At 50.9% G+C, this 23,524-nt stretch overlaps 1 protein-coding gene across 1 annotated transcript in view; it reads left to right on the top strand.

Annotated features, from left to right (window-relative positions):
- Arhgap40 (Rho GTPase activating protein 40) overlaps window positions 1–15,102 on the top strand; it is a 33,163-nt gene extending 18,061 nt beyond the window's left edge. Inside the window, exons 4-16 of the mRNA XM_050151329.1 lie at window positions 1,936–2,153; window positions 2,650–2,725; window positions 3,056–3,207; window positions 5,176–5,341; window positions 7,072–7,163; window positions 7,648–7,725; window positions 8,099–8,258; window positions 10,123–10,205; window positions 10,606–10,809; window positions 11,344–11,484; window positions 12,114–12,283; window positions 13,605–13,654; window positions 14,538–15,102. Coding sequence (XP_050007286.1) covers window positions 1,936–2,153; window positions 2,650–2,725; window positions 3,056–3,207; window positions 5,176–5,341; window positions 7,072–7,163; window positions 7,648–7,725; window positions 8,099–8,258; window positions 10,123–10,205; window positions 10,606–10,809; window positions 11,344–11,484; window positions 12,114–12,283; window positions 13,605–13,654; window positions 14,538–14,629 — 1,682 coding nt within the window. The 3' untranslated portion in view covers window positions 14,630–15,102. The remainder of the gene's footprint in view (window positions 1–1,935; window positions 2,154–2,649; window positions 2,726–3,055; window positions 3,208–5,175; window positions 5,342–7,071; window positions 7,164–7,647; window positions 7,726–8,098; window positions 8,259–10,122; window positions 10,206–10,605; window positions 10,810–11,343; window positions 11,485–12,113; window positions 12,284–13,604; window positions 13,655–14,537) is intronic.
- The last annotated feature ends 8,422 nt before the right edge of the window (window positions 15,103–23,524 follow it).

Genomic DNA, 23,524 nt, shown 5'->3' with positions numbered 1-23,524 from the left:
CATCAAAAACCAAACAAAGGGCTGGAGTCAGAGTGCCAAAGGCTGGAGACTTTTCAGACAACAGAATAAAGACAGGGCTGGTGTAGACTCAGGACAGAAGGAGTCAAGAGCATGTGTAGTTCATTATATCATTAGACTTCAGTGCAGGAACGACGGCTTTTGTTGTGATGTTTCCACACACGTAGCTCGTTCTACTTTGCTCAGACCCATGCCTCCCTCTGCCCTCTCCCGTCCCTGCTCCTGACGGTCCTTTCTGCGGCATGTTCTTCACATGGCAGGTAGTGGCGAGTACTCCACCAATGGTGGGGCTATTGTCCTTTACGTGGCTTTAAGGTGGTCCCTACTGCTTGTTGTTCTTGTTAGCAGTTACACCTGGGAGAATGGAGTCTAGAAACGAGGCCGACTGAAGTCTCATGCAATAGCCAACTTTATTCAGAGCATCAGTTTGTACTCTGAGGGTTAAGAAGAGTCACCTGAGGAAAGTGTACAGCCGCAAGGACAGCCACAGGTGGCAAAAACATGCTCTTCCATAAACAGATAATAACAGCCCGTTGTAACGAATAATCCGAAGTAAACCCACTCCTGTCCGCTACACCTGGGAGGGGCACGAAAGCATAGTCCAAGAACAAGTCCACGTCTGGAAGAAACTAAGGTCACAGGACTCTTGTTTTCCTGGAGTTTTCTCACAAGAACTCAGAATTCCCACAATTCTATTCTTAGACTGTATTCTGACATCTACAAGCAGCCGCAAGGCTCTGTTGGTTCCCCCTGCCTTTGATTTTTCCTTTTATCTCTTTCTTCCGGATTCTGAGCGGAGCCTAGATGTGCTTCCTCTGACACTCTGTGCGTTCCTTCCATTCTCCAAAGCTCCCTACCCCCATGTGCCCGCTTGTCACCCGAGGCTGACCTGCCAACTTAACTACAACAGCGTGGCCCTTTCTCTCTCTCTTCTTTCCCTCCTCTGGGCAACTGCTGAGGTTTACAGCTTGCTTGCCCTAAAATTTTTCTTTTAAGCTTAAAAAAATAAAAGGTAAAAGTGTGGTATGACAGAAAAGTTATAGTTTAAAAAGACTTATTTATTTTTATCGTATGTGTGTGGGCGCTTTACCTTCCTGTGTATCTGGATAACACGTGCATGTGCTACCTACCGAGGCCAGAAGAGGGTGGTAGCTGCTCAGGAATTGGAGTTAGACTGTTGTTAGCAGCTCCGAAAGTACTGAGATCAGAACTGGGGTCCTGTGGAAGAGCATCCAGTGCTCTTAGCCACTGGGTCGTCTCCCCCAGCCCTTGTTTAGTTATTTTTGAAACCATCAGCTCCCTCCTGACTACCTTGTTCAACCCACGATGTACAGTCACGCATTCTGCACAACTTCTTTGGTGAGCACTTGGTGGTTTCCCCCACCACAAGGCCAGTGCCTCCTCAGGGTGGTCTGGGTAACTGGGGACAGTGGTCTAGGCAGCATCCCAGCCCCTGACCTGAGTCCTGGAGCAGAGTTCTCACAGGTGGGAACGGAAGCTATAGTCTCATCATGGTTTTGGTATAGGATGCTGGCACGGAACCCACCCCATTACTTCAACATACAGAGGTCTTGAACAGAGGGTTTGTGCTGTGCGTGGCTGGACCTACATGATCCTGTGGTTGGTGTCTTTGCCAGAACCGGGAGTGGAAGTGGTTTTGTGGCTATATTGCAGAACCAGAGTGTATGTGCTGTCTCTAAGCGTTCATTGGATGCTAGCCACTGTTCGTAAGCACACCTAGCTCCCACCTGGGGAGGATCAGATTGGTGCTAATGGGCCTCAATATGAACACTGCAGAAGCTCCTCGTGTCTGTACGATCATTTGTGATTCCACGTGAGGCTTATGTTAGTTAGCATGGCTAACCACACACGGAATTCTGTGTGTTTATCTGATGTTCCTCCCTCCGTTGTCCAAAGGGGACACTGAATCCCAGTGGCTACGGGACACAGGTCTGTCTGGCCTTGTTGGTGGCCTGGGCTCGGATGGCGATCATCAGGGACTCCTGTCTACACTGACACAGACCCAGGTGGCTGCTGTGTGCCGCCGGCTAGACACCTATGCCCGCTCAGCCCGAAGACGACACAAGCCACCCGTCAGAGATGTCAGGGATATCTTTGGGGTCTTCACCTCAAAGGTGAGTAAGGGCCATTGGGCACTGTCTTTGGGAGCTTCTGTGTTGTCGTTTCAACTCTCATGTGCCTCTCTGCCTGCCGCTGTGTCCCCAGGCTGTATGGGATTGTTTGTATGCTGCGCGTGACAGAGTATATGTGCTTTTTGCCACCATGTCCTTGGACGCATCTGAAAGTTTCTGGCTAAGTCATTACTGATGCCAACATAGTGCTTTTTGTTATCACTTGCATGTTCTGCTGGCACTGAAGCCTGACAAACTGTGGGCATCTTCTTTCTGGGATCCATAGAAGGGTGCAACCCTGTGATTAAAATTATAGGCATCAAAGCTGGGTCAGTCAGGCCCCCATTTCCCTCCCCATCCACTCAGCTGCTGTGGGATCTTGGCCAAGTAACTTAGCCTCTCTGAGCTTCAGTTGCTCTACCTGTGAGTGGTTCTTACCTCCCAGGGTCTGTGTATCACCTCCCACGGGACTAACTGATGATCTCTACACTTTGTATAGGAAGTGGTTTCAGAGAATGGGACCTTGGGAATGAAATGGACCCAGATCAATCCTGTGGATTCTGCATCTCCTGTAGGTAAGTGGCCTTTGTTCTTCAGGGCCCTGAGAATCCAGGTTGCATAAGCAGAGAATGCTCACCTCTGAACCTTCTCCTGGTTGCTCTCCCTCCCTGCACAAGGGCAGTAAGGAAGAAACACCAGCGGGACAAGCTGTGCCCTTAAATGAACTACTGGGCCTCAGACCAGGAAATCTGGGGCTAGGTGATCACTTTTGTGGTGCTCAGATAAGAAACCAGTTTCTGGGCAATGACCCCAGCTAGAATACCACTTCCTGGACAGCGTGCCTGAGTCCACAGCCTAAGAACTTGCTTCCTAGTCAGACCAGTCTCTCTGCTTTTGATTTAAAGGGTCCGCAGATCTCAGGGGACCACAGGAACCAGCTGGAACAGAGGAAGTCTTCAACATGGACTCTGCCTACTCTGAACAAGCTGCCATGCTTCTACAGAGGGCCAGGTCATCCCCGGGAGGCACCTGTGCCTGGGACAAGGGATCGCTGCCGGTGAGGACGCTGCCCCAAGGTCCTTGGGCACTTCTCCATCCTTCAGCTCCTCACACTTGCCAGGCTGCCGGGTACCCAGCAGGGGAGTTGTTGAATCACTCATTTACTTGATTCCCCCTGCAGCCCTTAGCTGGGTGTCGCTTTCTGGGTGTCAGGGACCAGGAGCAAGCACCTAGGGGCTCTCTCGGTGCTTCGGTTGAGGCTCCTCATTGCTTTTGTCTTTAGGGGAGTCACCCCTTATCCAAGCAGCTGATCACCCAGTAGTTTTTCTAGTTATTTTGTTTGTTTTTAGAGACAGGGTCTCAGCATGGTAGCTCTGGCTGTCCTGGAACTCACCATGTAGAGCAGACTGACCGCTAACTCAGAGATCTGCCTGCTTCTGCCTCCCAAAAGCTGGGATTAAAGGCATGTGGCACAACACCCAGCTTTTCTAGTTACATAAAAAAATTAATCTTGGAGCCTGTTAGGTAAGAGAAACCCAACTTTTTTTGGTTTTAGTGTTTTACTTCCCCAAATGTTGGATATCTCAGCATATTAGAATCAGTCATTTATAATTAAGTATTTAAGATCGAAAGTTAGGGCCAGTGAAACGGTTGAGTTGGAGAGAGGTGCTTGCTGCTGAGCCTAACAACCTGATTTCAGCGTCTGGGTCCCACATGGTAGAAGGACAGAGCCGACTACTTCAAGTTGTCCTCTGGCTACCAAATGTATGCTGTGGCACATGTACACACACACACACACACACACACACACACACACACACGAACTATACAGCCAATGGTTGACCTGAACTCTCCATGTAGACAAGGCTGGCCTCAAACTAGAGTTCTGAATGCCTCTGCCTCCTGAGTGTTTAAATTAAAGGGCAAATCAGCGTGTGAATCTCTGAAGTAGGATCTCAAGGCCTATGGGCTATATTTTACCCATAATTATAAAATGCAGCCATGGTTATAGACCTTGCCTCCATAAAATGAGAAGTGATTGCCAGGTGTGGTGGTGTACACATTGAATTCCAGCACTCAGGAGGCAGAGGCAGGTGGATCTCTGTGAGTTAAAAGCCAGCCTGCCTGGTCTATAAAGTGAGCTCTTGCCCTAATAAATAGATAGATATAGGTAGATGGGAGATAGATAGGTAGGTAGGTAGGTAGGTAGGTAGGTAGATAGATAGATAGATAGACAGACAGACAGACAGACAGATAGATGAAAAACACCTGACTCAGCTTCTGGCTTCCACATGCAGGGGCATACATGTGCCCCCCACATGCCTGCTATATTCATACACACATGCATGCATACCACAGATGCACACATGCAAAACAAATACAACACGGGATGCTTCCATTTCCTTTGGTGCCCTAAAGGCACACTGGAAGGTGATCTGATCAAGCCTGTCAGGATATGCCAGAAGACTATTCTTTCTTGCTGGTCACCTCTGACTACACAAGGCTAAAAGCTGCCTGCAGAACCCCAAAGTAGCCTTTAGGTGGTGCAGCTGAGCAGCCTTTATTTTTCTTCAGTTACTACTTCACCATTGTTCACAGGGAGAGAGAGGAGCTATGACTGTCTATACACCAAGTTTTGGGACAGAAGTAGAAGCGTGGGTAAAATGAGCAAAATGCAAGAATAGAAACATGCTAAGAGGTCCCTGGTGGTTCCTCTCTTCCAGGCCCTCTTGGGTTGCAGCTGGCAAAACCATCTTCATTATTGTGGCATTGCTAGTTTTGAGCCTGTTACAGTGTTGCCCTTAGGCTCACTGGCACTCACAAAAGCTTCCTGAGGTGGGTGGTGTGTACAGTTCCAGGCAAAGAACTGGATACAGAACATCACCATCTGGCAAGAGACAGAGCTCAGACTTGAGTCCAGTGTGGACCCTGACTGGGGTCTTCCGTGCTCTGGGCTCCTCCCACTCAAATGCCTCTGACGTCATCTTACCTCCTCCAGACAGGCTGTCTTTCCTCCCTTCCCCAGAGGTTCCGAATCCCCAAAGGCAGACTGGGTGTGACCAGGATAGGAGACTTGTCTTCGAGGGACATGAAGAAGATTCCTCCCTTGGCCCTGATAGAGCTGACAGCCCTCTATGACATCCTGGGCCTGGACCTGAAGAGGAGCAAAGCCGGGAAGTGGAAAGGCTCAGGTCAGCATGTGTGCCAGACCCCTGCCTGCCCCTCTAAGCTTGCCACCTCTACACCCCTCCTCCACCCACCCTTTGCTCTGTGAACTTGAACTATCCGTCCCACTGCCAGGAAACACTCAGCATGGTTCTGATTTCTGTGGATTTTTTTCTGCAAGTGGAAACAGTTCCTAGCCAGTGGCACGGTGCAACTATAACCCAGTTCTAGGGAGGCTGAGGCAGGAGGATCATGGGTTTGTGACCAACTTAGGCTACATAGCATGATTCTGCCTGAAGAAAAAAACAAAACACAATTCACGCTCATTTTACTCTGTGCCTATTTAAGTAAATACAGTAAAATATAATGCAGATATAAGCAGTGTTTGCTTTCAGTGCTCTCTCTCTCTCTCTCTGTCTCTCTCTCTCTCTCTCTGTCTCTCTCTCTGTCTCTGTCTCTCTCTCTGACACACCCTTGTATGCATATCCCCCCCTAATACGATGATTGTGGCCATTTTTCACTTTCCCAGTTCTACATCCTACACTTTTTCTATAGCAATGCTTCATAATGAACAGCCACCCCCCCCCCAATAAATCTATGACTTAATCATTCTTATCTCTCGCTCACATGGGTGAGCTGGCGCTTGCTTGGTTCATCCAGCTCAGGTGTGGCTGCAGCTGGGGCTGTTTTTAGCTCTCTTTCTCCTCACTGGACCACCTGGCCATCCGGAGCAGATTCTCCTGGCAAGAGCAGAAACACGGGCCAGCACTCCAGCCTAACCAGCGCCTCCATGTACATTGTGCGGGTTACCGTGTTACCAGTCTCCACTATTCACACAGGCAGGCCCCACACAGGGGGTGGGGTGCACTCTGCATTCCCAGTGGGGACAAAATACAGGCTCATACAGCAGAGAGGGTGTTCAGAAGGCATGCCGAATTTGGAACAATAGTTCCACTTACCACAGCGATTAAACTTTCTCTGGAAACAGGATTTTCAGGACTATGAGACAGTTCAGGAAGGAAAGGCGCTTGCTGCCGAGCCTGAAGAGCTGAGTTCGATCCCTGGGGCCCACAAGGTGGAAGAAGAGAACCAACTCTCAAATGCTGTCCTCAAGTGATATGCAGGCACCCCCCCTCACACACACAAAGAAAAAAAATATGATTTTTTAAAAAAAGTATCTTAACAGTTTTAAGTTAATTTTTCTAGCTATTGTACAAAATTATCAATTTTATTATGACATTTTCATATTAGTGTATCATTGTACCTTGTTCAAATCCACCCATTGCCCTTTCCTAGTCCTCACTTCTGCTGGCCCTTTTCTATCTGTCCAAAGGCAAGGGACAGCGGATTAGGAAGGTAGAAGGAGGGGCCTTCAAGCAGCGGGGAGAAAGCAGTGGAAGAAAGAATGGAACAGAAGACAGTTGAGGGCTTGTCTGGGAACAGCCTTGAGCCAGGGTGGCTGAGATCCCCGGCTCTCGGCCCATGCCTGCGGAGCTAGGCAGCTCTGTCCTGGACTGTTGGCTCACACTAGGGCAGCAGGACATTCTCCTCTTAGTTCTTCCTTACCTGGGGGACAGGTCTGCGCTGTGGCATGCCTGGTGTCACCAGTGCTGAGGTCAGATACTTCGGTTCCACCTTTCCCAGAACTTGGTCCTTTGGAGGAACAAGTCTCATCCTAGTGGCCCCGCCAGCCTTGGGTTGTCGGGAGTCCCTGCAGACCTTGAGATACAGCTTCTTCTCTTCTGGCCTCCTGCAGACTCGGGCCTTTTTGGCGTGCCCCTTCACAGCCTGCTGGAAGCTGATCACAGAGTCCTCCCCAGCGCCCAGGTCCCCCTGCTCCTGCAAGCTGTAAGTTATCCCCAGCTTGGGCTTACTTTGCCCTTCCTTGAAGGACTGGCTCTGGGGAACATTTGGGAGATGCCTACCACAAGGGGAAGAACCTGGGCTTTAGAGAAGGGGACCTGGGTTCAAATTCTGATGCTGGAAACTGCTGACTCAGAGACTTGGGGGCAATTTGGAACTTGTAGATCCTTTCTTTCAAGGTCTGTGAGCTGGGGTTCTAACACAAATCTTTAGCTGAAGACTGAGGGAGCACATGCCCCTGAAGCTCTTAGTGCAGTGTGGTCAGGAAGTTCAGAAGCGCTGAGGATTTGGTTCCGGGGGTAGATCACTTGCACAGCACGTACAGGACCCTGGCTCCACCTTGTTATTTGAAGGAGTCCTTCTAGAATTCTCCCCTTCCCAGTTTTCACGAGAGATAGACACACCCTGCTCGACCTGTATACCAGCACCAGCGGTGGCTGACTTGAGTGATGATCTCTTCCTCTGGTAGTTGCTGTCCTGTTTGGAAAAAAGAGGGCTGGACACAGAAGGCATCCTCAGAGTTCCTGGATCCCAGGCCAGAGTCAAGGTAATGGCTGATTTCTTCCATCTCTGAAGGCTGCCTTTCCTCTCCAAGCCCGGTGTTGTGTTTGGCTGGGAGAGAATTTGAGTCCTAGTTGATCTGTGAGCTGCTTTTGGTGTGGTTATGGGATTCCAGGAGATAGGTAGGGGGCCCAGTAGAGCTCTGGGGGGGGGGGGCTCTGGGGTCACGCTGCCAACACCTGTGGAACGGAGCCCTGCATTCAATAGCTTGACTCAAAATGGCATCCGATACTCATAGTAACCATGTTGGGAAGGTGCCATGGTTGTCCCCACCTTGAAAGCAGACACTGAAGCCCAGATACAGTGAGCAGTTTACATGGGAGCTGTGGGGAACTTCTTGGTGGCCTTCCTTTCTCTAGGGATTGGAGCAAAAGCTGGAGCGAGGCTTCTATGCTGGCCTCGTAAGCTGGGATAAGGTTCATCCCAATGACGCATCCGACCTGCTCAAGAGGTTCCTCCGGAAGCTGCCGGCACCTCTGCTCACAACCGAGTACCTCCCAGCTTTTGCAGCAGTGCCCAGTGCGTGTGGAAGTCCCGTGCATGTGGAGGGGAGGGTTGTGGCAGTCCTGTGATGTGAAGGGCACCGTGGGAGGTTGGGAGCCCCTGGCCTTGGTAGGTGGGAGAAGGTGGAGAAGGGCAGTGGTGGGCAGACTGTTCCACCTGTACAGATGTGTCCGTCTCCTGGGGTCTCAAGCTGTTGGGGCAGGAAGTGTGTTTTCATGTATGTGAACATGTCCATGTATGCACAGGCACCTGTGAGGTGCATAATGGTACGTGTGTCTGTCAGGTGCGTCTCTTGTACACATTTGCATAGGGTGACGGGAGAAGATGAAGAGGCTGGGGCTTTGGGAACTGGATCTGTTATCAGCCCTGACATGGACAGGGGGCTAGCTGACTTTAGTTCTTTTCTTAAATGTTTATTACATCTTAAAAGTTTTGTTGTTTGGGGGGGGGGGCACATGACATGGTACACATGTGGAGGTCAGAGGATGTGGGGGGCACATGCCATGGTGCACATGTAGAGGTCAGAGGACATGGGGGCACATGCTATGGTGCACATGTAGAGGTCAGAGGACATGGTCCTGATATCCATGGGCTGGAGCTTATCGGGTTTATGTAACTGTGGACACCTGTGTGTGTTGGTCATTCTGCCTGTGCATACACAGGTCAGACCCTCCTGTTCCACACACACATAAATTCCTCATTGAATTTCTTTATGATCCTCCCTGTACAAACCCAGGAAAACCTGACAAGGTTCTCTCTCTCTCTCTCTCTCTCTCTCTCTCTCTCTCTCTCTCTCTCTGCCCCCCCCATCTCTCCTTCCAGGTGGGGTTGATTGTTGAGATGATTAGTTAATAAAGGGCTCTCCACACAAGTGTAGAGACTTGAGTTCATGTCCCCAGATGCGGAGCCACGGGCCTCTGCAATCCTAGCACAGGCAAATCAGAGGCAAGAGAAACTAGTCAGCCAGCCTAGCCAGTCAGCGAGCTTCAGGTTCAGTGAGCGATCCAAAATGCAGGGTAGAGAGCAATTGAGTAAGACCCCTATTTGGTGTCCACCTCTGGCTTGCACACATATGCACACACACACACACACACACACTCACGTTTAGGCTGTCTGAACTCCACCATCTGCAGCAGCAGGGTGGTGAGTGTCTCTCTTGCCTTTGTGTCTCACAGCCTCCTTTCAAACATGCATCAAGCCAACCATCCCCAACACACTGGCGAAAGGACTTGACTCCTTCCAAGGGCCTGACCCACCTTCTCCTAGGCCCCCCTCTGTGGGTAAAATGCCTACAGAGGGTGCTCCTCCTCCTCATCTTGTCTCTGTCCTCCACGCCTGCTGCTCTCTGACTAGAAGAGGTTTCCCCACACACCACTGCCACCTGCCCAAGTTCAAATTTCAGGAGCCCCCCTGAAATGACACGAGATGTATTTCTATAACTTCTACCCCCATTCCTCCTAGAGACTCTGACCTCAGGTGCGGGTCAGCTTCCTTTCCAACCCTCATCTTGCAAAAGGGATCACAAAACCTTCCATCCTGGACAGTGAGCTACGTATGTCCCCTCCCGGCGATGACTTTCTGGCCCCTGGCATTCTTGACCCTGGGCCATAGCTCAGCTCAGTGTCTCTCCATCTGGGCATGTATACAGATACACATGTGCATGTATGAGTGCACATGCCTTGAACATGTGTGCCTGCTTTTCACTAGCAAAGTGTGGTGTCTTGACCAGTACCGGCTGGGCTTCTGTCTGACCATGCTAGCCAGGAAGTAGTGGCAAGCTGTGGAAAAGGACCCGCTGGGCTTCCCAGCACTGAATTTCTCCTGGGAAGAGTCTGGGGGAATAAAGGAGCCTCTCTGTCTCTCCCTCCCTCTTCTGCAGACATCCCTGACCTGAAGCAGCGCCTGCAGGCTCTCCACCTGCTAGTCCTCCTCCTGCCTGAACCCAACCGCAACACCTTGAAGGTAAAAGTGGCTTTGGTGCCCTGCCTCAGCCCTCAGCCTCAGTGCTGGCTCTGAAGGTGCCTACCCTGTTCATGACTCAATCCCACAGCCACGCCGTCCACCCATCCCTCTCTCCTTTCATCTTTACTATGTGACCCTTGGCACATTTTCTAAGCCAGATTCTTCCTCTGCAAAAGGGGTCCAACAGTAAAACTTCCCGTGTGGTCTTTCTGCTGCCTTACCATCAGCGAACTGGCAAACCCGTGTGAGCGGTTAGCTACTGGGCCGAAAGGACAAGGCGTCGATAGGGGGCACTTGTGAACTACCCCTTTCTGCCAAGGGAAGAAGGGTGAAGCACTGTTGAGGGTGGGAAGCCCAGGGCTGTGCTGGAATTCAAGGCAGGTTCTGTGCCCTTCCCTAGGCGCTCCTGGAATTCCTCAGGAAGGTGGCAGCCCAGGAACAGCACAACAAGATGACCTTGTGGAATGTTTCCACAGTGATGGCCCCCAACCTCTTCCTGCCCCGGGGACGACCTCCCAAGCTCCCCAAGGGTGAGAAGCAGCTGGCACAGGGCGCAGCTGAAGTGATGTGCATGATGGTGCAGTACCAGGACCTGCTTTGGACGGTGAGTGACAGCCATGACAGCAAGCTCAGGGGCGGGCTGTCCACGGTTTCCACCCACCTGGTCTCCCTGGTGTAGCTACCTACCCTCGGCTATCTGTCACGGGCGCCATGTTTCACGCTGCTAGTTAGGGCTCCTCTTAGGATCCTGGAGTCTTTACTAGATTCTCACTGCACCGTGGCTGATCTGACCTGCAGACCTTCAGGAACTCCCCCAGGCCCACTGGTTGGGGTTCTCAGAGCAGGAGGCCAGTCCAGGTGTATTTCGGGGGACATCTCTGCCTGAGGTGCCAATGAACAGCTCCCCACGTAAGCAGCTCTCTCCAGAAACCGCAGGGACCACTCCATTCTGAATCTAATACTCCAGGGTGCTCTGTGGGACTGAACACCTAGCAACCGTCCCACTAATAGCCACTTCGAGGAGTCCGTTTCCAAGCCCTGTGTGGGAGGAGCCCCGCGGTGGCCTGAATGGGGCCTTGCTTGGCCTCTTGCCCACAGCACCACAGACCCCAGCCGACCCATGATTCCTTTTGGCCAGGTTGCCTCTTTCTTGGTAGCCCAAGTGCGAAAACTGAATGACAGTAATGGCCGTCGTTCCCAGCTCTGTGATGGGGGCCTCAAGACTTGGTTGCGGAGGACACATGTAGACAGGGACAAGACCAGGGACGGGCTTGAGGCGGTGAGTGCCCCCCACGTCAAGCAAATGGAGAAAAGGTACCTTGTTGGGGGAGGGCATCCGGGTTTCCCATCATCCCTGCCGCCAAGCTGCCTGGTATCATAGTCTGTGACCGCCAGGGGGCGCCCGAGCCGCATCGCAGAGGTGAAGGAGCCGGTGGAGTACCAGAGAGCTGAGGCCTCGGAGTTGGGAAGCTGGCCTGGTGGGGGTTCTCCTGGAAGCCACATATTTGGCCTTAACTTTAGAAGGCACTTTGTGTGTCTGGGTCGGGGGTCCGAAAATGGACGGGGTCGTTTTGTGGGACAGGGCTGTGGAAGAAGAGTCTTTCTGGAGGACACAGCAGGGTAGAGTCCACAACACAGTCCCTTGGGAAAGGGGTGTGTGTGTGTGTGTGTGTGTGTGTGTGTGTGTGTGTGTGTAAGGGGGGAGCAGGCATGAGCCTGGGGGCATACGTGCACATCTGTAGATAGCTTGCATGTGCTCCTATGTGCATGTATTTCCACACTTGGATGTATGTGTGGGTTTGTGTATGCATGTGGTGGGCATGTGAATACTGGCCCAAGCACACATGTGTTTGAATTCCAGGGATGAAAGAGCCTTCTGTTCTTCATCTCCATCATCTCTTCCTCCAGACTCCCAAAGTGGCAAAGGTCCAGGTGACCTGGCCTAGCACGGATCTTCTGCAGGTGCCTCTGAACCCTAGCACCAGAGTGACCCACATCCTGAAGCTGTTCACAGAGCGCCTCAACCCTGGGTCACAGCCTGAAGATGGCAGGGAAGACTCAGGCAGCATTCTCTCAGAGTAAGGGCCACCTCCACGAGGCACCAAGCCTCCCTTCTCTCCGGCAGGGTACCGGGAGGGCTCAATCCCTCCCAGCTCTAGGCCATGAGGAGTTAAATGTGTCCTTGACTGCCCCTGGCCTTCCTCTTTCTGGGTGGTCACAATGGGTTCTCCAACCTTTATAGAGTTTCTTCAAATAATAATTACGAGAGTCCCCATTCATAATTGGTTTTAATATATACGCTTAATAAATGGCTAGTATAGGTCAGACATCATGTGGAATGCTAAAATAGTAATAAAAGGACTCACCAGAGGGGTCGGAGAAACAGCTCAGTGGTTAAGAACACTGACTGCTGTTTCAGAGGACCCGAGTTCAGTTCCCAGCCTCCTGGGTCAGGCAGCTCACAGCCACCTGTAACTCCAGCTGCAGAATACATGACGACTCTGGTATCCATAGACACTCATACACAGTTGCACGTATGCCCCCCCATACTCATAATTAAAACTGATTATAAAAAATATCCAAAGAGGTCCTGGCCTTACAAGCTCATGATACATGGAAGAGACAGACATAAGTAAAGTAGCCACCAACTGTCAAGTTAAAAACTGTATTAGCTTTTCTAAGAGATACAGAGAGCAACAAGAACATGCAATGGGTGCCTACTGTAGTCTGAGGAGAAAACAAGGCTTCAGGGTGAAAGAGATTGCACGTGCAAAGGGTCCCAAGGCAGCAAGGAGCAGCGCAGCTGACTGCATGGGTGAGACCCAGATGTGGGCGTCGTTCCCAGGCACGAGAAGTAGCCAGAGCCCTCGGGAGCTTCTTTCATGGGTTTGGCACAAAGACCCTCAGAGTGTCTGATCCAATTCCTTCTACAGATGAGAAAACGAAGGCCCAGAGAGGGGGTAGGGCATGTCCAAACCACAGAGAGAGTCAGGGGGGCAGATCCTGAAGCTAAATTCGGGATACCCATAATTATTCGTGACAGCTATCATACAGAATCATACAATGCCCACATTCCACTTTGATGCCGAATCTGCCTCTCATGGCAGAGGCCTCTCTTCCCATGTGACACCCCATCTCACCCCTCCAAAGCCCATTTCTGATGTCTAGCACGAAGGGACCTTGTGGCAGAGTGCCTGGGGCTGATCTTTGCCAAGGTCTATCTGGATGCCACTCCCTGCTGCTGCTGGCTGCTGGTCTCCTTCAGGGGCCCCAGGTCTCTCAGAAGGGTCCTTAATTCTTCCAACTGGGACCACAAATTCTTCAGGACGCCCTTTCCAGGCATGAGGTGGTTTTGCTTTCTCCAGCAGAGCTCAGTAGATTTTTCTCTCTGTCTTACAGCACCGCCAAGCCAGCCACCTTCCTTGTCTATGAAGTTGGAGGGAATATTGGTAAGTTCCCATGTGGGAAGTGAGCCCGAAGCCTGGGCTCCCGGGAGCGCCTTGACCTTGAAAGAGAAAGAGCCTTCCCTCCAGGTCTGTCTCCTGCAACTGGTAGACACTGCTGTGAGGGTCAAGATGAGCATGGCTGACTTAGGAACTCTTCCTGCACAGACAGCTCTACACAGGGCTGATTTCCAGATAGACGAATGACCCGTGTTTAGTATGAAAGTTGCCAGTGTTACCACGATGTGTCAAGGACACCCCCAGGGAAGGGAAATCTCAGTCCTGCACATGAATGCCTTGAGGAATGCTGTAGGCCCACCAGCATCCAGCTCCTAGGGTCCTTGTTTTGTGAGAACCAGGGACAAGCAATGACCCTCAAACTTGACTGGGGCATTAGAGTCACCTCCAGGGGCCAGAATGACAAATGTCTGTGTCTTGAGAACTCATGTTTCTAATAAGCTCCTTCATGCGCTGAAGCTGCTGGTCCAAGGACTGGACTACCCTCAGAGAACCACTGGCCAAGAAGGGGAGACAAGACAAGGTCCAGGAGTTTGTGGTGGCTGAAAGGACAGCCTTGTGTGGAAGGAGTGGAGGAGGCTCAGGGAGGCATTTCAGGAGCTTGTGGGGTCCACCAGGGGGCGCTGGAACTCATGCTGCATGGCTGTATCAGCTGGAGGCTAAACCACAACCTCTGGTGTGGACGCCTGGGGAAGAGGGGTTAGATTTCCCGGCAAAGCATCTTCCCCCATCAGAAATCACCTCAGAGAAAGGGGTAACTCTGAGGCTCCCATAGCCAGAGGGTGGTACCTTGTCTGGTGAGAGGCTCTGGGTAGGACAGCAGCATCTTTCCAGCCACACGCTCAACCTCCGGGTTCCCTTCTTCCTACAGGTGAACATCGCCTGGACCCAGACGCCTACCTCTTAGATTTGTACCGTGCCAACCCCCACGGTGACTGGGTCATTAGACAGAGCCCCACCTAAGCCTCGAGTCCTAAGAAACAGCCTGGAACACCCAACCTGGGAGCAGAGCTCTTCACGTGGAAAGATTGGGCCTTCCCAGGAAATACCTCTTCCATGCCAGACAGCACAGAGCTGGGTCTGCTCCCCCCCCTCCTCGCCGCACACACAGAGCCCCCGAGGATGCCACCCAGGGCACCTGCATCTCCACAGGTGTCTGTCCACAATTTCCAGAAACGGAGAACGAAACTGCAGCACCCCTCTGAAGAACAGGTGGGAGCTTCCGGAGAATGTTCCTTTAGAGGCAACCCCACAGTATGGAGTGGGAAACCACTGTGACCATGGAGGACCCCTTGTCTTCTCTGAGACCCCAACGATGCCCTGGACAGATAACAAACTTCACTTTGCCCTCTTGTATCTTAAATGCTGTTTTATGGAAACGTGTTGTTTTATAGCATATTTAAGTTGCTTCAACATTAAACTCATCACTAGCTCAACGCCACTTTTGCTTTGTTTTTCCCAGTCTGGCTCATGATGGATGTTGCCTTTCTGGCAGCTGACTGGAGCTAGGAGATGAAACACCTTACTGTGCCTTTTTTCCCATGGGCTCTGACTACACCTGAACCTGCCCCATCCAGCAGGACCCTGAGGAGCCCCAGAGCAGGGAGGGCTGCTGGAGGAAGAACAGCTGTTGACAGAGGTTTCTGTTCCACCCAGTCCTGCAGCTGTTCATTCCCAAAGAAACACACAGAGGACTACATTAATTATAAACTGGTTGGCCTATTAGCTCAGGCTTCTCACTAATTCTTACACCTTAAATTAGCCCATAATTCTTGTCTGTGTTAGCCACGTGGTTTGGTATCTTTTATCAGTGAGGCATTCTCATCTTGCTTCCACTAGGTCTGGATGAGGACTGCAGACTGAGCCCTTCCTCTTCCCAGAATTCTCCTATTCTGGTTGCCCCACCTATAGACAGCAATCTCTGCAGGGCAAGGTTGACTTTCTGGCATTCCCGGTACTTGTCACTTAGGATTCCAGCTCTGTCCCTTCCTCTTCCTGCCTGAGTCTGCCTTCTCCTCAGTGGAAGTGAAGCCTCATCCATCCATTCATTCAGTAATGGGGGTGCTGATCCTCTAAATTATACTAAGAGTTTTACAAACTCCACCTTCACGATCCTCTATTGTCTCCACTTCAGCTCTTCCCAGTAGACTCTGAGACAGATTCAAGACCAAGGAGTGCTCCTGGAGGCCTGGAGGTTGAGCACATGAGATGGAAGGGAAGACCACCATTAGAGGGTACGTTATCACACAAATTGCCAAAATAGGCAGACAGAGCTTAATTCTGCTGAGGGACTCCGAGAAACAATGGTAGAAACTGTCCATTTGGGTCACCCCATCCCAGAGGTAGAGAACAAGGTGTGTGGGAGCAGAGGGGAAAGATTCAAGTCCAGGCACTGGATACAGACTACACTGACTATGAGGGGAGTGCTCCCTTGTCCTTCCAGGCTGCCTGAGGGCTTTGTAGAGTTGGCTCCGACTGCTGAAGAGCTCTTGGCTAAAGATACAGATGCAGTTCAAAATGGTTACTGTGCACTGACTCTGTGAATTCTGGAGGAAGAGAGATGGCTTGGCACTGATAACATCTGGGTCATCCTATGGCATGCTAACGGTGGTGGTAATAGTGGTTGTGATGATAGTGGTGATAACAGGATGATGGTGATGGTGGTGATGAGGGTGACCATGTGGTAATGGCGGTGGTTGCAATAGGATGATGGTGATGATGGTGGTCATAATGATGGTGGTGGTCACAACAGGATGATGGTGATGATGACGATGGTGATCACAATAGGATGATGATGGTGGTAATGGTGGTGGTGATGGTGGCAATGAAAGTCATAATGGTGGTGGTCATGGGGTGGCAATGGTGGTGGTGCCATGTTGAATGCTATGACTGTATAAAGATGGGGAATTTAATATCTTTTTATGCAATTGGATGTTTTGCCTGCATGTATGTCTGTGCACCATTTGCATGCCTGGTGCCCACAGAGACCAGAAGGTGGCATCCAATCCCCTGGAACTAGAAACACAGACGGTTGTAAGCTGCCATGTGAGTGCTGGGAATCAAACCCAGATCCCCTAAAGAGCAACCAGTGCTCTTAATCACTAAGCCATCTCTTCATCACCAGATTAAAATATCACATTGGCTTCATTCATGATTCTAGAAATGAGCAGGCTTCCAAAATAAAAGGGCCTTAAACAGCTCAGGAATTGAATGTGGTCAGACATTACAGACAGGAAACTGAAATGGCATAGACACAGATTAACTACTCTCAGCTTGGCCTTTGCCTTCCCAAGTCAGCTAGCCATGGTCCCTGATGGACACTCAGCGGCTGTGGTGGTCCGAGACTCAGCTGTTACGCACTCCTAAGTTAGGCTCTCGTAGAGTGGTGCTGCAAATCACTGTGAAAAGTCATGTGCGGCAGAAAACACCTCTTCAGGCCTAATTATGTAATGGTGATATTGGTGGTGTTGTTGGGAATTGATGGCTAGGATGGCATTGATGGTGGTGGTACTGATGGCTGTTGGTGATGATGATAGCGGTGATAATGAGAATGTAATTGGTGGCAATGGTAGTGGCAGTGGTGGTGGTAGTGATTGGTGATGATGGTGATTGGTGATGATGGTAAGATGGTGGTGGTAGTGATTGGTGGTGGTGGTGATTGGTGATGATGGTGAGATGGTGGTGGTGATGACTGATGACAATCATGGTGAGGATGATGGGTAATGGTGGTGGTAGTGACTGGAGTTGATGATGCTGGTGTAGGTGGTGATGATTGGTGATGATGGTACTAATGGTGAGGATGGTGAGTAGTGAGAATAATGGTGGTGGTAGTAATTGATGATGACGATGATGATGACGATGATGATAATCTCAATCCTGTTGAAAGTTTTCCCACTGAAGACCTAGAAGACTCTCATTTAAAGCAGTATTCTGATTTGTTCTCTGGACCTTTAGACTGTCTAGTGTCCCTGACTCTATCTCTACAGTCACCTGTGTTGGCCAGACACATGCAACTCTTTTCATGTCCCTAGAAAACCGAAGTCCATGCCCATTTCAGGCTCTTGCCCTTGTAATTATCTCACTTAGAATCCTTTCCCACAGCCAACCCCTTCTACCTTCAGGTCTCAGGTCAAGTACCCCTTCCTCCAAGAGACCACCCCACCTGAAGTTGCTCCCTGTGTTCTTTCCCTCTTCCCTTCTCTCTCTCTCTCTCTCTCTCTCTCTCTCTCCCTCTCTCCACCTTTCTCTTTCTCCTTATCTTTCCCTCTCCTTTTTTCTCTCCCCCTCTCCCTCCCTCTCTTCTTCTCTTTCCCTCCTTCCCCCATACATGTGCATTTCCATCATTCATTTTCTTCTTAGCATTTAACACTGCCTGAGATAATCTAGGTGAATGAAATTATCTCCGTGATTGGGGATCAGCTCCTCAGAGGCAGATGTCACTTGGGGGTTTCCTCACCTTTGTAGATTTGATGGCACTAAAGTGCATAATAAAAACTGATTGACTGGATGAATGAATGAATGTGTTCATTCTTTGTCCTCTGGACCTTCGCTTGCCTGCTCCAGAGGCCACTGCAGTCTCCACCTGTCCTTACTCTGACCTGCCTGTTTGGTGGCCACAGATGAGAAAACTCACGGGAGTGCCCACAGCTCCTTGTCAGTACTATTATTATTAACGTGAGCCAGGCAGCCTGAGATGGTAACTAACACTGTCCCTGCATGGGGCTCAGCCCCTGTGCTGGCCTCATTGCCTACTTCTGTCACTAACTTGCCCAGCCAGGCTGACCACAAACTCTGTAGTTTACTGACCTAGGCTGGAGGTGGGCACACACTCCAAGTTGTGCGGGAGCCTCGGCTTGCAGCAAGTCCTGGCTGTGGGGGAGGATCCCCGTTTAATCGCATGTCAGCTGCCCCATTCATCTTCAGAGCTATCTGAGAACTCATCGTTTTCCACGCAGTGGTGTCTCCATGATTGATGACTCCACAGCCGCCCCTCTGCAGGCTTAGCACAGCTCACAGTGGGGGCTCGGCTGTCCGGGCTCTCTGCAGTCTGGGCTTGAGTCCTGCATCTCTTACCCGGTGCTTTAGGAACCGAATCAATCCTTCCCAAACTTATATGTTGAAGCTCTGACCTCCAAGTGGCTACGTTTGGATATGAAGCCTTTGAAGGGGGCTAAAATTCCAGGAGGCAGTTGTGTGGGGTACTAGGCTGATGGGGCTGGTGCCCTGAAGGGAAGAAGGGGTGCCACAGGAGTTCTCTCCTACCCAGAGCACACAGGAAAGGCCAGAAGACGCAGGGAAGAGACAAAGAGCCTCAAGACAGAAGACAGCCTCACTCGGAAGCTCATTGCCGCAGATCTAAAGTCTAGAAATCCAAGATCAAAGTGTGAGATGATGCGCTCTTGGCAAGGGACCGGTGTTAATTTTCTAAGGTTTCCATAGCAGGGCACCCCCCCCACACTTTCTAAAGGAAGAGTGATGGGATTTAGCCAGATATCCTCAAATGGATAGAGCAAAGAGTAGAGGTGATGCCAAGCAAAGAACCCAGTATGCAGGCGCATGCTTCCCTGGGCGAGTCAACGTTTAGCAGGGCTATACCGGGTTGGACACTCAAGCCTTGGACTTTATTCCACCTGTGCAGGCTGCAGGTAACCTGGCCAACTGCTCTGTGCACCTAAAGAGTCACAAGACCGTTTCCAAGTTGTAGCAAGAACTATGAGGATGTTTGAGGGGGTCTACAGTCTCTCAGCGGCTGCGCTGAATGCCTTCTGTGTGCCCAGAAGGCTGGACTAAGGTTCAGAGTATTGCAAAGGGGAGGAAATGAACTCCAGCCTGCACGGAGTTCATAGACTGGCAAGACAGACATCAACTCAGAAATAAAAGACATCAGAGTGTGAGAAAAATCAACTGGACAGAAAGGAAAGAGGAGGCCAGGAATGTGTGACGTTTAGAGGGGTCCGGAGCTGGGCCCCCAGAGCTGGCCTGTGGGAAACTGGGGCTCAGTGTTGGTGGGAGTTCTGAACCTCAGTCGTGTGTTCTGTTCCCAGTCAAGAGCTGGGGGTGGGGTGGGGTGGGGTGGGTGTCCGTGCTCTGCCCACGTGCAGGCAGGCTGACTGATCACCTCCATCACGGGCAAGACCTCGGACAGAGCACGCCAATGGCTTGTACAGGCGTCATGGGTTCCCAGGGGATGTGGTAGAATGGGCCCGTGAGACATTACCAAAGAGGTGACACTTGAACGGATTATAAACTGCGGGCAGCCATGGGGATAGCTGACCGCAAAGACCTGCACATAGAAGGAGCTGAAAATTTCTAGCCAGGGTCGCCTTGAAGTTCACCCAGGTGTTCGAGTCAGAAAGATCTTCAGGCTGTCAGGCAGAGGGACAGCTCAATCTATGCTCCCAGCTTTCCCATCCAGGTCCCCAACCCTACCTGTAGTCGGACTTCCTCATTTTCCCCGCCCCCAACTTTCAGGCGAGTCAGGGATTGGCTATCCAATACAGGAGGTGGGGCTTTGGAGGGCTCAATCCCGGAAATGTGGGCTTTGTTATGCAATGAGGGAGAGACCGAGAAGTGCTACCCAGTAGAGGACAAGGGCAGGGAGGCTGCTGGGCAAACTGACAAATTCCGAGGCCGCACCCCACCCCTCTTGCCCAGTGCTGAAAGACACCGCCTCTGGCCAGTCGGTGACCGGACCTCCAACATGCAGCAACAGAATTCTCTCTCTCAGCTACAGGATGTCAATCGAGGCCGAATTTCCTGCTGAGTCTGCAGTCCGGTGGAGAAAGAGTTGCTAAACACGAGGCTTCACACAAATTGCTGTGTGATAACAATTGGCAAACGAGATGGAGGGAGGGGCAGGGTCCTTCAGTGTTTGGAGTCCGGGAGCTAAAACAGGCCTGGAATTTTCCTTTGGGGAGAGGTGAGTTTCCAGGGATGTGCCACTGAAGCACAGTGGAGTTCAAAGTGAGACTTGAGAATAAACAGGAGACAGGTGGAAGGGCCCCCGAAAGCAGCGGGGAACAGTGCTCTTGGAGTTCAAGCATATCAAGGACTGTTCCTGACCGACCCTGAAGAGACTGCAGGCTAGGATGTGCCCAGCGGCGACAAAGGAGTGAGCTGCCTGGGACGGCGCAGAAGATGCATTCCAGAAGAGTTTGGAAGAGGGAAGCCACCAACTTGAAATTCTGAACCTACCTCAGGGCTGCCTCAGCTCCCCCTAAACACAACCGCAATGTCCCTGAAAGAGCCTGCCCTGCTGGTCTGCTCCCAGCACTTGTGTGGGGCTCTCACTGCCAAACACTCCAGCGGGGAATCACACACATTCTTGGTGGCCTTGGTTGACACCTTTGCTCTTGGAGGTGCCTTCTATACTCAAAATCCGAAGACGGAGCAGCAGTCAGCGACCTTATTCAGCGCAGGCTGGCTCTGGTGTCCCAGGCAATGCTTTAGGATGCAATTCCTCAAGATGCCGCTGGGGACAGAGCAGCGCGGGCTCCCGCTCCTCCAAGCCTGGCAGGTGCTTCCAGGTCCCTGGTTTTGGGCAAATGACACTCCAGGTGCAGATCCATCATTCTTTCTGGTTCCTCATCCTTGGAGATTAGAAGGATGGGTGCTGAAGAGCTTTTAGGCATCGTTAAGGGGCTTCATCCACGTATGAGAGACAGTGGGTTTTATCTGTCTGGGTTTTCAGGCCTGAAAGGGAAAAAGGTGGGGGTGGGGTGGAGGGGTGTATGTGTTGAGCTTGACAGATCCCTGGAACCAGCGCTGGGTGGTGGAGAGGAAAATGACGCTGTGCCATCCCAGCCCCCACCCTGAGCTTCCAGAGGGACTGTCTCGCATCTCTCCCACCCCTACCCAGTTACTTTGTATTCTGGGGGGAGGGGAATGGGAGCCACTTGCCATTGTCCCTGAACACTGGCAGGAGGCCCAGGGAGGAGCTCCCCAATAGGGAATCCGCAGCTGCCTGTCTTTAAGGTAAAATTACCGTAATTACCCCAATTACCAAATCCATCAAGAGCTTTGGACTGAGGACCAGAGAACAATCGGCCCTGATGGATCTGAGGGGAGGTGGAAGTGAGTCGCAGAGTCGGGTGGGTGGGAGCAAAATGAACAGAGTTGCAAGGGGGGGGGGATGGAGAAATGAATGAGACCCCACTTTCCCTTCTCATTGAGACGTCTCTTCTTTAGGGAAAATATTTGCCAACCTTGCACACACACACACACACACACACACACACACACACACCCGTCTGAATCCTCTACATTGCATAGAATCCCATGACCATGGCCACTTAACTTGGACTTTGTTTGCATCCTCAGAGAGCTCAAAGTAAGACGATTGGGAAATGGCAAATGACCCCTGACTCCGGCTGTGAGCCAGGCCCTGAGCAAAGCCCTTAGCAGCTGTGTCCTCGGTCCCTTGAGGCAGCCTTGGTCTCCCCTCACACGAGCGTGGCTCACATGCTCTCTGCTCCGCACACTCCAGGAACCAGGCTCTAGGCTGCTTTCCTTGGGCTCCCCTGCTCCGCTTGGCACCCTAAGGGATGTTAGGGTCTGGTTACACCTGGCACAGCCAAGCCAGCCAGCATTCTATGAATAGCAGGCCTCAGGAAAAGCCTTTGGACTTTCCACTGGTAATTCCTACAGTTTACGGCCAGATTTTTTTTCAAATTAATATTTTAAAGTTAATTTAACTTTTATTAAAGTTCAAATTTTAAGACATTCTGTGGTGTTATATTTATTGAATCACACTGGTGGTGTGTGTCACATAGTCCCTTTGAAAACTACCAGGACCAGCAAGATGTCCCAATGGGGTAAGGCACTAACCGCTAAGCCTGGAGACTTGAGTTTTATCTCTGGGACCCACATGGTAGAAGGAGAGACTGCCTCTGGAAAGTTGTGCTCTGACACCCACATGACATGTGTGTCATGGCATGCATGCATGCGCACACACGTGCACACACACATTTTAAAAAGTCATGTCAGAAAGCAATGCCAAAAGTCACCTCAATATTTGGCAGTCAGTAGTAACCCTTTCAAAATAGTAATACTGATTTGTTTGTATGGTACCAAAATTCTAATATTCGCTGGACAGCGGTGGTGGCTCATGCCTTTAATCCCAGCACTCTGGAGGCAGAGGCATGCAGATCTCTGAGTTCAAGGCCAGCCTGGTCTACAGAGTGAGTTCCTGAACAGCCAGGGCTTCACAGTGAAACTGTCTTAACCCCCCCCCATAAATAAAAATAAAATTCTAATATTTAACATCAATACTATATTTTATTAGTTAATAGCTTTCTACTTTATTGGATCTTCATTTAAGCACATAGTGTGTTGCCAGTTACAGTTGTATGTTTCTGAGCACCAAAAACTTTAATATTAATGTTATATTTAATGAAATTTGTAGCATGGTCTATCACAAATGAAAATGTACAAAATATTTCATTGTTTGTCTTGGAGAGTTTAAGAGCTAAGTGAGTTGTCATTGTGTAATAGCTTTAAAGGAGAGCATGTGGTGCCTGCCTCTGATCCTCAGTACCTGGGAGGCTGAGGAAGATGAATTCCAGGCCACTCGGAGCTACCAGACAACCTAATGAGATCCTGTGTCAGAAGATAAAAATATAAACAACGAAACCTTAGCAACTTTCTAAGATACTCAAACTGTTTTGAGGCAAGCTGCTGTCATACAGTATCTTTAAGAAGGACCAGGCAGCCAAGCCCTCTGTGCCCCACCCCTTGAAGCAGTGATATCAACAGGACTTGGGAATTCCCCATGACTGAAGGATACTGAGACCAGAGTGAAGACAAGTCTGGGTCAACACAGAGGGTACTGACCCAGAGCCCCAGTTCCAGAACTTGGCC

This window comes from Alexandromys fortis, unplaced genomic scaffold, assembly GCF_014885135.2.
Source record: "Alexandromys fortis isolate MF-2015 unplaced genomic scaffold, M_Fortis_MF-2015_v1.1 scaffold_27, whole genome shotgun sequence".
NCBI classification, from domain to species: domain Eukaryota; kingdom Metazoa; phylum Chordata; class Mammalia; order Rodentia; family Cricetidae; genus Alexandromys; species Alexandromys fortis.
The sequence above is the reverse complement of the archived record's forward strand: the minus strand, read 5'-3'. Positions and strand labels throughout refer to the sequence as shown.